General features: G+C 35.4%; 1 protein-coding gene and 1 long non-coding RNA gene across 2 annotated transcripts in view; one reads left to right on the top strand and one right to left on the bottom strand.

Annotated features, from left to right (window-relative positions):
• Positions 1-16774, top strand: part of LOC133521383 (uncharacterized) — a 75622-nt gene that overhangs the window by 4127 nt on the left and 54721 nt on the right. The window lies entirely within an intron of this gene.
• Positions 14452-16774, bottom strand: part of LOC133521381 (uncharacterized) — a 166505-nt gene continuing 164182 nt past the window's right edge. Inside the window, 1 exon segment of the mRNA XM_061856321.1 lies at positions 14452-15167. Within this exon segment, the coding sequence (XP_061712305.1) occupies positions 14778-15167 (390 nt within the window). The 3' untranslated portion in view covers positions 14452-14777.

The following is a 16774-nucleotide window of genomic DNA, read 5'->3' on the forward strand; positions in this document are numbered from 1 at the left end:
GGAGGGCCGCGCCTGCGCTCGGCGCTGTGTACTGGTGATGACAGTTACGTCACGGCTGCGCCTGCGATCACGTCAGGCAAATCACATTTCATTTCAAGATAATACAATAATATATTGTAAATTGTTGTCGGGCTCTTTTAATCTTCACAGAGTCTTTTTTAATCTTACTATGAACAAAAGTATATCGTAACTATTTATTTATATTTGTCTCTTTAACAGTATAATCCGGGCTTATTATGTTATGTTCATCAATTAAGTTATAGTTATCAATTAAATGGAAACCGCTTACTGTCTCTACATCATATAATATTCTCTTCGGTTATCGTGGGTTTAATTTCATAAACTTCTTATTTTAAATTAATTAAATATGTTGCCAATATTATTTAACTTATACGTGCCGACATGCTCTTGTCATATTATTGTGTACAACTTATGGTATTTTTGAACTGGATACTTATTTTTATTAATGAATGATTCTTAAACGCCTACGTCACCTACGTGGCGTCACACGCTATTATGTCCATCAGCGCTTTAGCTAAAACTAAAAAAAAAAAGTTTTATCACTCTTCTCGCGATATCTGGGGCTGGGGCCACCAGCCAGACTTTTTCCACTTGTAAACCCTATATTGATCGTACGTATTCTCTTCACTCATTATTTCCGGGTCTCCGAGCCAACGAAACTTAGGAATTGCTTTTTTAGCATACATAAATGTCAAACTGCTGTATTTTACACAACAACACTACCTATAGTAGGAATGGCGGGCTTAAAGTAAAATAGTACATTACGATACAAGTGCGAAAAATAGGAAATTCGAAACGAGTGGCGATAAATTAAAACACGACCGAAGGGAGTGTTTTAAATCGACACGAGTTGCGAATTACCTATTCGCACATGTATCGTACAACGTTTTACAGTACATATGGCCCTTTAAATGTTCGACAAAGTAACGTAATATGCTACTTCTCGCACTAGTGCTATAAAGTAGCCCCATATGTACTGTAAAATATATTTAACCCGAAAGTCATTTTTTTCTCTCGTTTAGTTAATAATATAAATTACTAACTTCTGACCGCGACTTCTTCCACATGGAATAATAATTTATGTGATAAAATCTATCATATCATATGTCTTTCCTCGGGACTCAAACTATCTCTACATCATTTAATCTAAATCGGTACGGTTTAAGTCTGAAGAAATAACACGGTACCAGAGAGAAGGCCTACCGCCAACAAAAAAAAAAGTCATCTCATCTCTTTTGCGCCGGCATAGTCGAGCATATAGTCATTTCGTTTTACGCGGCAGGGATAGAGTAGATTTATTTTTGCATTTATAATATTACGAGTAGTCAGGATACCTTTAATTTGAAAGGGAATGGGGTCGGTATGTCCTACTTCTACTGGACTGGATGGGGAGCTATAAGTCCTAACCTAAAGAGAAGTTGCCACTACTGTTTATTGACCGCGGTGTGAAAATCAACCAAGACTCTACATACAGAACGTTTTACAAGATCATCTGCTTGCAAATGCCCCTAAAGTTATATGGGAACGAGTATTACTGTTTCCAACAGGATTGTGCCCCATCACATAAAGCCAAACGTACACAGGACTGGTGTTGACAAAATTTAACGGATTTTATACCATGAGAAGAATGAACCTCTTGGACTTTTCAATATGGGGATACATGTTAAGTAAAATTGGGAGCATACAATGACTAAATATGAATTCATTTAAGCATCGGTTGATTAAAATATGGGACGAGATACTTGACGAAGTTGTGCGTGCCGCGTGCAAGACATTTTGTGAGAGGTTGCGTAAAGTTATACGAGTCAAAGGAGAACGTTTTGAATTAATTTTGTAAATATAGAACATACTTTAACACAGTTATACAGCATTTTAATTTTAGCTAATCGTATATGAGAAAAAATATATTTTTAAGACAAAATACTCGTACCTTAGGTATATATAATTACAATGTACATTTAACGGAAAATACACTTTACACATCATATAACCTATAAAATTTAAAAACTAAATCTAAAAATCAATAAAACTAATCTTAAAATAAATAATTAAAAACTCCCCTTGCGGCATGGTGCCGTAGATGCTGGCAGCATTTCCTCGTTGTATCGCAATACTTATTCTCTGTGCGCGGAAGCTGCCAGCTCTACGATCACCAGTGGCGTCTGCTATTTTTTTAGCTAAATTTTAATTTTTGATGTTTTGTTTCAATTTTATTGTCTTGTGAAAATAGGACACTTAATATGCCCAACCCTGTATATAGGCTACGGAGACTGCTTACCATCAGGCGGGCCGTATGCTTGTTTGCCACCGACGTAGATTAAAAAAAAATTTATAAATTTTCCTTTCCTCACACATTTTGATAACTTCTGTTCGCACCCATATATATTAAAACACCGATTAAAACAAGAAACTCGATAAAAACAAACTTTGTTTTCGTTAAAAAATTATCAGGCGTAGCCGCAACCCCCCTTTCTGACTGTATGTATGCTACTGACAAATTGCGAAGACAAACGTTGTTGCCAGCTCGTTATATCTGTTACTTCTATGTGTGCGTAATGTGTTGAACAAATCATACTACTGCAACTGCTATTTTTAAATGATGCTCCTTATTACTCGCCGGGACTTATATGCCTCACCTACCTATCTCTTTTTGATAAGCTGTTGGCTGTGATGAGAATGGTAGTAACTTTTGACGCGTAGTCTGATCCGCTACTTTTGATGCTGACTGTATTGTACAACATCAAATAATAAAATATTAAATTAAAAATAGAGCATGCCTATTTGTTTGTAGGTCCCTGCTATTTATCCTCATAGAGCCCTTCCATAATCATTCGCTTGCTCGGGACGGGACTGAGAATATACGTACTACGGTTTTTTTTCTAAAAAGCCTTCTTTTCTAAATTCATCTTTATATGTAAAGCCTGACAACAGTTTATTTGACCCTCGCCATTTTGCGGATTTTCAATGGTACTGATTTCTTTTACTGGCAACAAGTACTCTTTGACAACGAACGTTGGATGTCATCCAATATCACCGACGTAAACAAACAGAAAATATCTACGAATATATTCAAATATAAACGGTTTTATTACAAAAAATGCCAATAAAAATTTCCAAAGATGCGAAAAAAATTTTAGTGAATGCAATCAAATACTTACAGCTTAAAAAAGACGAAGGATTACATACCATTCCAATAAACAATGTTTTAAAGTTGGTGTTGACATGACCGGTATTGACATTTTACAGTGCGGTTGTATTGAACTGGTTAGTTGTTTGGTTTAAACTTTAATATTTCATTTAAGGTTTATGTAGATCGACGATAAAAAATATTTCTAAAAATAATGAGACGGTCTTGACTTGCCACCTGTACAAAACAAAGCCCCACACAAAAAGAGAATTCAAATAGACGACTTCGATAAATGTGCCATAAGGCATAAAATTCATGAAATTTATGCCGTGCGAAAACAAGTACCAAGTATCAAAACTCTGCTCACTGCTTTGAAAAAAGACATTGGATTTACAGGCAGCAGAGAGTACTTACGAAAACTGATGCACAGTATGGGTTTCAAATATAAAAAATGCAGAAACCAACGTTCAATATTGATGGAGCGTTCCGATATTGTGGTTTGGCGTGAAAGTTATTTGGATCAAATACAAGAAGTAAGGAATAAAAATATACCTATAGTTTATTTGGCCGAGACCTACATTCATACTTCTCTGAACCACGCCAAATGTTGGTCGCCAAACGCCAAGTTTCAACAGGGAAACGACATATTATTGTTCATGCCGGTGGACCATCCGGATTTGTTCCTAATGCACTTCTGGTATATAATAAAGAAAAAAAAAGCAGATTACCATGATTCGATGAATAAAAATAATTTTGGGTTACGCAGAAATTATTCCCCAATCTAAGTGAACCCACATGTATAGTTATGGATAATGCCTGATACCATTCCTTTCGCATTAATAAACCATCAACATCTGGCGACAGAAAGCATGTCATTGCAGAGTGGCTGCGTTCGAATAAAATTTCATTTCCACAAAAAGCATCCGAAGCTAGATTGGTGGAGATTTTGAGACTGAACGTTTTATAATCGAGGTTGGTGGTCCTGAAAGCGACACAACATCTGATGAAAATCAGAATTCGTCAGAGTCAGAAAACGAAGAATATATAAATATTGAATATTTAGAATCAGATTTTGGCGAATAGGTAAATTGAAAGAACCGAATTCTCTGTAAACAATGTTTTGACATTATACGAGTATCAACATGAAGCCAATGCCCACTACCCCGACTATACCTGACGTACGCACATTATTGCCATAGGTAAGCTGTTTGCAGCGACATTATCTCAGGGTTAAATAAACTGTTGTCAGGCTTTATACAGTCTGTATTTTTGATATAACCGCAAACTTAACTACATAGAACGTAACGTTAACTAGGCGCAGGTTTTAGTGCTATAAGATGATTCTGAAAGATTTTTTAAATTTAGTCTTAAGTACCAAAGCATAATCTTTGAAAATTTCGAGCTGCAATGTATTTCGGACATCAATAGTCACTTGTGACAGTTGTCACATTGCGTCATTAAATGCGACGTTTTGAGTTAAAACAGAGTACATTGCTTGCTAACTTTATATGGAAAAATAAATGTAGTCTGTTTTTTATAAAACCTATGAAAGTGTTTGGTTATGCGGTCGTATCAAAAATACACGCTGTAGTATACCAAAAACGCCTTCTTTCTAGTTTTGATGCTCTGGTATTTCTACGCACACATATCTAACCTTATAAATTAATAAGAAGCTCTTGACTTACCATATTTGTTCATATTTCTTCTTTGAAGAATCGAGTAGTACCGGATAACGAGACATCGGATGTAGATCGTTGTCGCTCTAGTTGTTCGATTAAAGTGGTCGTTGCCAAAAGCTGGCAAATAATATATAACTTACCGTAAGTACACATACACACCCTTTTTGTAAATAACTGGTGTTTGTCCATTCGTTACCTTTTCATTAGCGTTCCCAATTTACAAGTCCGTTTATATTAGTAATACGTACGATACGAGGTACGTTCATAAGTATGTATCAGTATCAGCTATGTCAGCTATGTGACATTATTTGCTGGTAGTTGCTCGAGTATAGTTGCGTTTGTGGTTTTCCAGGTGGGTATTATAAACCTAGCCTTGGATATAATTTACAGGAATGTCGTTTTCTATCACACTTCTAAAATAATTGAACTTTCAATATTTGTCAAATTTGGAATTCAAGGAGAAGCAGTAGGTCAGGTCTTGCGACTAGTGTTGTTAAAAGACTAGTCTTGAAGACTTTGAAACCTTAAAGACTGGCAAACCTTGAAGGTTTGAAGACTTAAGCGTTGAAGGTTTGAGCTCAAAAACTATTCAGAACCTTAACGACTCGAGCTTTTTACTAGCTCTTAAGAGTAAGTTTTTAAAGCCTCATAGAGCTTTAAAAACTCGGGCCTATTGAAAGCTCAAGCCCCCCGAACCTAGAAGGCCTGAGTCGAGCGTTAAGAGCTCAAACAATAAGCGTTCTAGGCAGAAAGTATTATTGTGTTTTTTTATAGAATAGTATGAACTTAACTACGTTGCCACTTTGTAGCCATGTCTGAGTGTAGTGATTAACAGATCACAAAAAGTCACTCATAAAATTCATCTGCAGTCGAAATAAATCTTTAACTTTACGTTTAGAGGTATTGTTTATCCACCCTTATTGATATTTTACAAACAAAAATGCGATAAAGTCCAAATATATTTTTTTCACAAAAATTTCTATATTTTTAAATTTGAATGACCTCAGGATTACGCTGTTAAAATCGCTCCTCACGGGCTGCTTGTATAACTATCAAATATGGCATAGATTGATCTAATTTGTTAGAAGCTTTTAAGACTTAAATGCTCCAAACATTACAAACTTAGGAGGCTTTAAAGCTTGAGGCCTAAAGACTCGAGGTTTCTGTGATCGTAAGCAGCAACGCGAACTTATTAATTTGAGGCTTATACGGTCGAGGCTTTAAGGTTCAAGGCTTCTAGACTCAGCAGTCACGACTCGAGTAGTGGTTGTAGTTTACGCCTCGAAGCTTAAATTCACAACACTACTTGCGATAGGTCAGGTCATATGGGCTAGTAGTGAAAAAATATAGAAATCCATATCGGAGGATTTGTTGATTTCTATCGCAGCTGCCAAGTGCTTTGTAACAAGTCCTTAAGTTGTTTTGTCTCTAAATATTTAATTTAGGTATGTATTTATTTTTAAGTTGAAGGACTATGGAATGGAGCAGCGCGAAAGTTAAGGGAAATTCACGTCCAATAGTCACGATCTCGTAAGGGATTATGAAAAGTTAATAAATAAATAAACTTAACTTCTATAGAACATTTTTATACAAATCGATCACAGTAAGGTCAGTATGCCTTCATAGATAGGTATACTCGTAAGTATATGCGATTGCACTCGTTAAGAACTGTGAGCAACTTTTGTAAGAGCAACCTTGAAATCGCAAAAAAATCAGGTGTCCCATACTAAAGTATTAGTAGTAGGGTAAAGGCACCAGTGCTCAGCCATGCACCAGTGGCCAGCCTTTCTTGCTTATTTTTGCTTGTAAATATCAAAGTTTTTCAGATTTTCATGCCAAAAGTAGATGATATTATAGACATAAAGTATGAATCGAAAAGTAACTTAATTTTTAAAAGAATTGTCTAGCATAAACCACAACACTACTTCAAAGAAGTGCTGTCTTCTGACATGAAGGGATATATGATATGCGCCATTATTTTTTTTGGAGCGTAACATGGTATTTTAATCAGACGTTAGCAGCCGAATTGTGATATTTTTTTAAAAGAATGTGCAGTGCTTTACATAATTAATACTTAATTTATCTGGAAAAATTAAAAAATGGGTACAAATCCATATTAAAGTAAAAAATTTAAGGGGGCTGCCCATTGGGAACTACTTTTTTGTACAAAATCCAATAGTCAGCCTCCCATGGCCGACTACTGGGTTTGAGACAGTAATTTTAAAAAGGTCGTAAACCCAGAAGTCAGCCGAGGGAGGCTGAGCATAGGTTTCAAATTTCTTTATATTTTCAAATGCAATGTAAGTCGTTAAATCAAGCACCTTTAAATATTTACATTATTATGACTTTATTTGATTGAAATGCATCAAATACCCAGTAGTCATCCTATGTCTGACCACAGGACACTGAGATCACCAATAGTCAGCTGTTAAAATGGGATGGCTGGAGACTGGGTACTTAAAGGCTGTGTATTGGTAGACAGGGGGCTGATTACTGGCAAAAAGGCCCTTGCATTATATTTAATGAAATATTTCCAAAAGCTTAATGAAATATTTCCAAAACTAAATGAAATTACGTTTTATTATTTATAAATATTAAACTTTATTAAATTATTGAAGAGTAAAAACATTCATAATTCGTATTGGTCAATTAGTGGGCAAATGGGACGTTCTTGAACATAGAAATTTCGTAAAAAGGCTGATTACTGGTGCCTTTACGTAAAACACTTTATTGTACAAAAAGAAACATAAAACAGGAAAGAACACACATCATTTGTACAAAGGCGAACTTATCCCTTTCAGGGATCTCTTCCAGTTAACCTTCGCACCCAGGATTTTTATTGTGATTTTATAGTCGCTGCTGCTATAACAAAAGTTAATTATAGAAGTACATAATTGATAACATTTCATATTTCGGACCCTATAATTTTATTGGTTCTCTTCATTTTAATTGCAACGAGGAATACGCTGATAGTATTTTTTTTCAATAGGGCCTTTTTTATGTATATTTATTTTGAAATGGCGTAACTCCAGTTCAATGATAGAAGCTAATCTTGTCTCGATCGAAAAAAAATCATGACTTAATTATTAATCTGACGTTGTTATTTATTTATTTTAATGGCTTTTACTCCCTGCCAATTTGCACAGGGTGAATTCGTCAATATCGGTGTTGACTTTCACACGTGAGGAGAATGTTCGGTGACGTTGTTATTGTCAACGTTTTAAACAGTACCCCTAGTGTAACTTTGATCGACATCATAACGTGACGAACGCGTTTGCGTTAAGTCTCATTTTGTATAGGATTTTGAGGTTCCAAAACGTCCCGCTTGACGCGCTCTTTCGAAATCCAATACAAAATGAGACTAAACGCAAACGCGTACGTCACGTTTGGAAATCGAATTTATTTACACTAGGGGTACTGGTCCGTTCTTGTTTTGTGTACAAAGAAACAATCAGCCATATCGTATCTGGAGGAGCCCAAACTTAGTATATTGTGAAAATTATTTTTATTTTATTCTTTTTGTTTTAATATTTATTATACAAAAGCATACATTTAATTCCGCACATTTTTTCCTTAAAACTATTATATATTTAATTACTCAAAAAAAAAAAACATTAAAATGGACTTTAAACTAAATAGAAGTAAAACTTAACATAAAGAAAGACACAAATACAAAAACTAATCAAACAACCCGTCCCGAGCCCTCCCAGACGCAAAGGTGCCCATCACGCTCGCCGCGTTGCCACGCTGAATCGCGAATATCGCGAATATCGATAGATAGCCTCTGCATCAGGAATGACCCGGAACGAGGGTCATGACCCCTCTCCCTCAACCGCCGCCCCAATTCGCCCAAGAAAATGTTGGCCTCGCCTTATTTTAATTAAAAAAAAAATGGCTGAAATGTAATGATATAGTATATTTTTAGTATCACCTCAAAAAGCCCTTTCATGTGATACCACACGCGATAGGTTTATATTATTTCAGCTCTTTTTTTTTAAGAACTGCGGGTCAAAAATTTTGTTTTGATCTCTGGTATGCGTGTGCCAAACATGGAAGACTAATTTCTAACAAAATATGTACATAACGGACCAATTGCAACATTTGCAACTCGTCAAAGTTTAGGTCTGGTTTTCCGCGACGAAACTATGATTGATTAATTTAAATCACCCAAACTACAATTCGTTTATTATAAAATAAGTCACTGTGATTGGCCGTAGCGCTGTCACTTGAAAACACGTGACAATCAGAACTGCCTCTGAGTAAACAGCTTAATGCAATATGGAACATGTTTACCTATATGAAATATTATTGTTTGATAATTTATTATTTTATAATGGGGTAAATACTTTATTGTTTTGTTAACCATGTTCGTTTGTCGTACGTGTTTAATAGTATATTACGTTACATTATTAACTAACACAAACGGGACTTAATCGCGTATTAAGTTTTAAAATTTACCTCCGACGTTTCGAGGACGGTGTTGTCCCCGTGGACCTTAGAAGACCACGGGGACAACGCCGTCCTCGAAACGTCGGAGGTAAATTTTAAAACTTAATACGCGATTAAGTCCCGTTTGTGTTAGTTAATAATGTGTAAAAATCGTGAAAGTTTAAATCAGTGTATTACTATACGTGTGCGAAGTGCTAGTTACCGCACTAGGGCGGTAAAGTAGCACCATATGTACTGTAAAAGCAATTAAGCCTCCGAATTAATTATAATATCGTATGGTTCATCTTATAAGACACCTGCGATTTTAAGCTATGTGTCACAGAAAAGCGATATCTGAGATTCCGAGGGCCCTTGATTATGAATCTGAGCTCAAATTAAAATACAAAAACGCCCGCCATCTTCGATTTCTGCATTTTTGCTGTGATCAAGATGAAAATTGATATCTGAGGATCCGAGAGAACTTTTATCGTCAAACTTTAATAAGCGCCCGCTATCTTGGATTTTTGCAATTTTGCTCTGATCAAGATGAAAATCTATATCTGAGGATCCGAGCGGCTCTTTATTGTGATTCTGAGGTCGAATATATAAAAATGACCGCCATCTTGGATTTTTGCATTTTCGCTCAGGTCAAGATGAAAATCGATATCTGAGATCCGAGCGGCCCTTCATTATGATTCCTCAGAATCATGACAAAGGGCCGCTCGGATCCTGAGATACCGATTTTAATCTGATTAGAGCAAAAAATCAGAAATTTACATTTGACACATCGTAGGAGCAGTTTCTATGGCAAAAAAAAACATTGTTTAAAAACAACTTATATTCCTCGCAATATTTCCATATTTTTTCACCATTCAAACCGTCCCTGAACTTTCACAGATATTTCGTCGTTGTCGAGTTTAAGCAAACTTAACGAAAAGTCATAAATTGCAGCGAGATACCAGAGACATAGTTAGAATCTACTCATAAACACCTCCTACAACGGCGATTAGTATTTACTACCACAAATTAAAATTATCAAAGCAACTACTGCAACTAATTTAAAATAAAAGTTTCCAAATATCTTATACCTTTAAACGAGCAATTCTTGTATATATATATATTTCAGGGATCTCGGAAACGGCTCTAACGATTTCGCTGAAATTTGGTATATGGGGGTTTTTGGGGGTAAACAATCGATCTAGATTAGTCTTATTTTTGGGAAAACGCGTGTTTTCGAGTTTTCATGCGTTTTTCTTTCGACGCCGAATATGGTCGCTAATTTCGTGTGGCAGGCCACTGTCCGTCTGGTCCAGCGGGTTAAGACGCGGGCGGCAAGAAACAACCAGTGTTACGGGTTCGAATCCCGCCCGGTGACTAACTTTTTTTTTTGTTTATATGTTCAAGCTTATATATAATATTTAAATTTTTATTGTTTTAGACAAGTTTAATTTAGTAAAAAAATGTAGTTAAGATTATCACCTATACACCACCATATTACAATAAATAGTTATAACCGAGCAAAGCTCGGTCTCGGGTCGCCCAGGTACTGGTTATTTAAAATGCATTACACCATCCCCATATAAAACTGTTTAGATCAAGAGAAATCTAAATAATATGATTTTAGCTAAATTATACGTGAAAGGTAATACCATATTTTTTTTCAGTGTTTGTTGGATCAACGAGCACATCATTTAATCGCACAATAAGGCATATTTTTTTGTTAGAGATATAATTTGAATACTTACTATGACTGCGACAACGGGCCGCCTAGGGCTTGCAATATCGGACGATTTCCAATTCCGGAACTGATTTTCGATATTGGGTCCCAATTCCGGAATTCCGGATTCACCATATTTTTATGAGATTTTTTAATAAAAAAACAGGAAAAAATGTGAAATTCTGTTACTTTACGTTTATTAAGGTATTGTTTGAATGGAAATTAATTTGAAGTATTATTAATCGAGAAATATTAATTTGTATAGTGCCGGCTTTGCACCTATTATTTAGGCACCAGTGCCACTACCATGAGCTGCGAAAGTAAATTCGGTTTACTTTACTACAGTAGTAAACTGAATAAACGGACCATATGTCACGTATTTCTGTTTCTTTGCGGTCTAATGTACCTAACTTCACTCCAGACGAAGCTATCTCTGTCCCTTTCTAAGTATAGTCAAAAACAGAATAAGAATTATATCGTAGAATCGCACGCTTTTAGAGGTTACATAAAAAACTAAAATCGTAAGTAACGGTAAATTAGACCAAGCGCGCAATACGATTTTTTGTCGTGCGATAATTTTGTCGCAGAAATGCAACGTATATATTTATACAGCAGTAATTTATTTATTAACCAAAAATATCATTGCATCAGAACCACAGCGCAGGCTTCGTCACATTACAACATTTTCCGTAACGTTCTCGATATCGAGTAACGTACATCGATCTCATGGTAGCCACACTAGTCGGTATACCGACTTACTGTCGCAAAAAATTAGAATGTGTGTTTTTAAACAATTTCGAATCTTGCATCGCTGATCGACCCGGAAGTACCTACCCCAGGCGCGGATCCAGCCCTCAAAAAAGGTTGTGGTCACAGCACAGCCACCCGAAAATCAGCCAAGTGCGAGTCGGAGTCCGAAGTCGTTCATGAACAATCATGACTCTTGCAAGTCTTAAACGATCGTACTACCGATCTCAATAGACTGAAAGTGTGACGTCACAAGGCTATTAGGGGGCTACCTTATCAATTTTTCGCAGATACTCGATTCTCGAGACAACGTTTCATAGAGGGATTTATTCGTAGATCTAACTTTTAGTCGACATTTGCTAGTCTTGGTTCAGATACCTTTCAATTCGCTTTTGTGTTAATTAGCAGAATACTGGCAGAACAATTATTGTATGAATTTCATTTGGCAGAGTAATCTTTTCGTTTAAGGAACTATTAGTAGAGTAATTTTTTATTTTATTTTACTTATACATTTTTTTAAATATTTCCTTGAGTAGTCTAGTCGACAAGTTCAAAATGGCCAAAAATATAAATAAAAATACTTGAAAAATACCTCATTGCAATTGAAACAATAACTAGAAAAAAGGTATTCGAATTCGAATCGTTTATTAGCACAAGCAATTGCAAATTTATAAAAATATGGTATTTTGTTTTTTGTCAATATCTCATAAACTATTAACATTTAACAAATGAAAACAAAAGATTCCTATAGTATTTTTCAAACAGGAAGGGGATGTTGATAGATTCTCATTCTCAGAGATTTGGAGCTTTTAGGATATAGGTAAATTGTATGGAGATGATATCTATCAGCGTACCCTTCCCGTTTAAAAAATACTATAGAGAAGAGATAAATTTCCAATAAAAAATTCAACTCTAGGTAATCTAAACTCTATTCATTATAGTTTTAATTTAACGTTAAAAATAGCCCACTGCGCCTCATTTTCGGGATGCGCGCGCGGTGTGAAAATTAAATATTATTTTAAAGGTAGTTTTTTCAACAAGATAGGCAATTATTAATTAACACTTTTTTCTCAAACTTTCGTCTTTATTGTAAATTTTTAAAAATGTTATAAAAATTGGCGTAAAAATATTTCACTTCGTGGAGCCCATCTTATTTATACACTTAACAAGATCACGCCACAAAAAATTTAATAAAATTAATACTTTGTGTGAAATTTCAGAATAATAGTGAAAATTTACAAAAATAAAAAATCAGGGTAAAGTTGTTAAATATAAAACAATATTATAAACAAAGTATTGTTTTTTTTTTATAGCGTGATATTGCTTAGTATGTATTTAAGAAGAGCACCGATAACCGAAATATTTTTACGCCAAATATTTGAAATTTTTTTTTGTTTTCATTTACGATAATGACGTAAGAACGAGTTTTTTTTAAATTAATTATTCCATAACTTAGTGCTATTTTCAGCGGTAAATGAAAACTACAATGAACAGAGTTATAGTACTCGGGATTTTTTATTGGAAATTTCCACTTCTTTAGGAATATTTTATTTCCATTTCTTAAATGTATTATAGTTTATGAGATTCGGCTAAAAACGAAATACCATACCTATTTTTTCATGAATATATTTTTTTAAACTTTTGCAATTATTTATGTGCTAATGCTAATATACGCTTCGAATACATTTATCTAGACATTACTTATTCCGAATCTAATGAGGTACCACTTGTATTTTTAGGAGCTGTATCTAAATTTTTCAACATTTTGAACTTGCTGACTAAAGTTATTTTCGGATAAAGTGACAATTTAATTAAACTTTAACTAACAGTTAAATTAGTAATTTAGCAATTGCGGTAGGTACTTACAACATTCGGGTCGGCATAATATCGAAAATCGCAAACGATTTATTGCAGTCTACCTATATGGAGCACTTTTTATACATAAATAGATAAACGCTACACTAACTACGCTAAAAGAACTCCTACAGCTATAAATTAAAAGCTGGCATTATTTTTAAATATTGTACTAATATTTGTGAATGTTAAAGATTTCTAAGACTCTATAAGCTAAAAGTAATTGCCTCTGTAAGTAAATAATCTTTATTTTTTACAAATAACTAGGACTCATGGTGGCGAGAATTTTAACACCAGATGATCTGTTTTCGACTTGGATAAGCGTGATAGTTATCAAACTATCAATTTACGAAAAGTAAATCCGCGTATCAATGCTATGCCAACCAACTACTCTGTGTTATGAAATTTTTACAAAGATTCCTCTGCCATAGCATCTGCGAAACAAAAATCGGCATAATTTTACTCGGGGAATTAATAGGGCACCCTATTAGGGTTGTGGGCATGCCCATCGTGCCCACAACGGTGGATCCGCCCTTGACCTACCCTGTATGATCAAATGAAGAACACGAAAAGCACGATGCTTGAAATTTTAATGATATCAGTTCAAATCCTGCCACGGGCACTGAAAACTAACTACTATAATGATTTGGATTAAAGTTACGTTGCGTTGCAGGACGAACCCGCAACGCAGCAGGTTAGGGTCGTAAAGCAGAACATGAAAACAGAGACCCATTTGGCATACGACCATGATTGAAAATAATATAATCATAGCTTGACATAAAGAATATTTCGACTTATGTGTAATAACCTTCTTGGTTAGTATGACTTGGTGCCTGTGGTGGATATGGTGGGCATGGGGAAAATATAAAGTTCACGAGTATTTATTAATTGTTTATTTTACTTAACCTAAGTTTATTTTACATAAAAATCTGGTGATTTCTTTCAGTGTATATTATGTTTTATGAATATCACAAAATTCGAAGGATTTGACGATTCTACGTTAATATAGATACAATATAAATCTAAAAAGGGCGCTGGTAGCGCGAGCGAGGGGCGCGGATTGATGCCGCGCGGCGCTCCCGGCGCCCTAGCCCGGCGGTCCTCCGACGGCGCGCACATATTAAAGCTAAGTGAGTAAGAAGAAAGGAGCCGACACCGCCCAGTGCCGGCGGAGGAGCGGGGCGAGGACTAGTAGTAGTGTGTCTTAGCGCTGGAATAGAGGGTTCGGGAAGTCAGGCGGATGTGGTAGCGGCGCGGGCGGAGGCCTCGCGCGTCGCCACGCCACCAGCCAGCACGCCACGGCTGCCGCTACCGCCACGAGCGCTAGCAGCGCTGTCAGCGCCAGCGCCACTGCTAGCCCGGCCGCCGACACGCACACCTCGCCGGCGCTCACCGCCGGGTCACCGCTGCCGCCGGACGCATCGCGCTGACGCGCAACACGCGACGGATCGCGTCTTTCTAATGTCAATATCTGGTTCGATTCGACCTTAACTTCTTCTCGAATTTGGTCCTCTCTGGTCGACAGAGGGCCATCGGTATCGATCGCTTCTCGTTTTCTTCGTTTGCCGTAAGCATCAGCGCCGCGGCAATTGACCTACGGATATATGACAAATAAATGTATCGATTTAAGCAGAAAAAAGTCCACCACAGTAACTCTATTTTCACTTATGACTAGGGTCCTTTGTTCATGGGTTTTAAATCATAAATATTGATTGTGCTCTCTTACATCTTGAGTAAGAGTTTCTTCATTTTTTATGTCTCGCGAAGGAAGTTTTCTGTACCTGACGCGTGGAATGATGATCCATATGACTGTTATTTTTTATATAGAGCAGTTATCACGTAAAATGTTTATAGAATTTTTTTTTTGTTTTTTGTTCTAATGAAGATGAAAATCGATATCTGAGGATACGAGAGAGCCTTTATTTTGAATCTAAAGTAAACATTGGAAAACGCCATCTTGAATGTCTGCAAGATGAAAATCGATATCTGAGGATACGAGAGGCCCTTTATCATGAATCTTGGGACTTGGGGAAAATAGAGCCGCTATCTTGAATACCTGCATTTTTGCTCTGATCAAGATAAAAATCGGTATCCTGAGAGAACCTTTATTATGAATCTGAGGTGATCATTGAAAAAAAAAATACGGCCGCCATCTTGAATTTCTGCGTTCTTACTCTGATCAAGATGAGAAGCGATATCTGAGGATATGAGAGGCCGTTTATTAAGTATGAATCAAAAGTATCAAAACATATTTGTTCAACAATTATTTTAAATTGACAGCATTTCATATTTCTGACCCTATAATTTTATTTGTTTGTTTGTTTCTTTATTTGCTATTATAAGATACAAGTATCATGCAAAATTGTATACAACAAAATAAACTTAGCCTAAATCATGCGTAACATTCAAAATGAAATTTAAAGTAACATTTGACAAAAGACTGATAAATATCCTAACTAACCTAAGGATGTCACATTTAAAAATATGTTATACATAATTATTTTAAACAACATTCGGAGATTTAACATAAATAAAGATAAAAAATACACTTAAAACAGCGAAATATAGAAAGTACTTCTAAAGTCAAGCCATTTAATAACAATAATAATTATTATATTTGTGTTTTGACGAAGCATTATTATTGGTTCTCTACATTTTAATTGAAACGAGGAATACGCTAATAGTTTATTTTTTCCACTAGGATTTGTATTTAATTTTTTATAATTTTTTTAATGTGTACTTATTCTAAAATGGCGTAACTCTAGTTCTACGCTAGAAGCTAGGTCTTATCTCGATAGAAAAAAAACATGACTTAATTAATCTGACGTTGTCTGTAATTGGCAATGTTTTAAACTGGTCCGTTGTCTTTCAAAACAATTTTTATAAAATATCAGTTTTTTTACGAAGATTTGGATATTATAACGGATACTGATACACTAATACGATACCAGGCTTTCATACCGATACGAAGGATCGACGGATAAACACTAACGAATGTAATGTAAATTAAATGTTTGTACCGATATCTTCGACGAATCATTTTTGATATTTTTGCTGTAGGTACGGGACGAAACAGTATTTGGTATACTTACCTTGGAGGAGTATATACCTCATCGATCCATACGGCTTTGTCCATTTTAAAAACGATTAGTAGATAGTAACTTAATTATATAAATAAATTTCTCTTTGTTTTGAAATTCA

The sequence above is a fragment of the Cydia pomonella genome, chromosome 9 (genome assembly GCF_033807575.1).
Source record: "Cydia pomonella isolate Wapato2018A chromosome 9, ilCydPomo1, whole genome shotgun sequence".
NCBI classification, from domain to species: domain Eukaryota; kingdom Metazoa; phylum Arthropoda; class Insecta; order Lepidoptera; family Tortricidae; genus Cydia; species Cydia pomonella.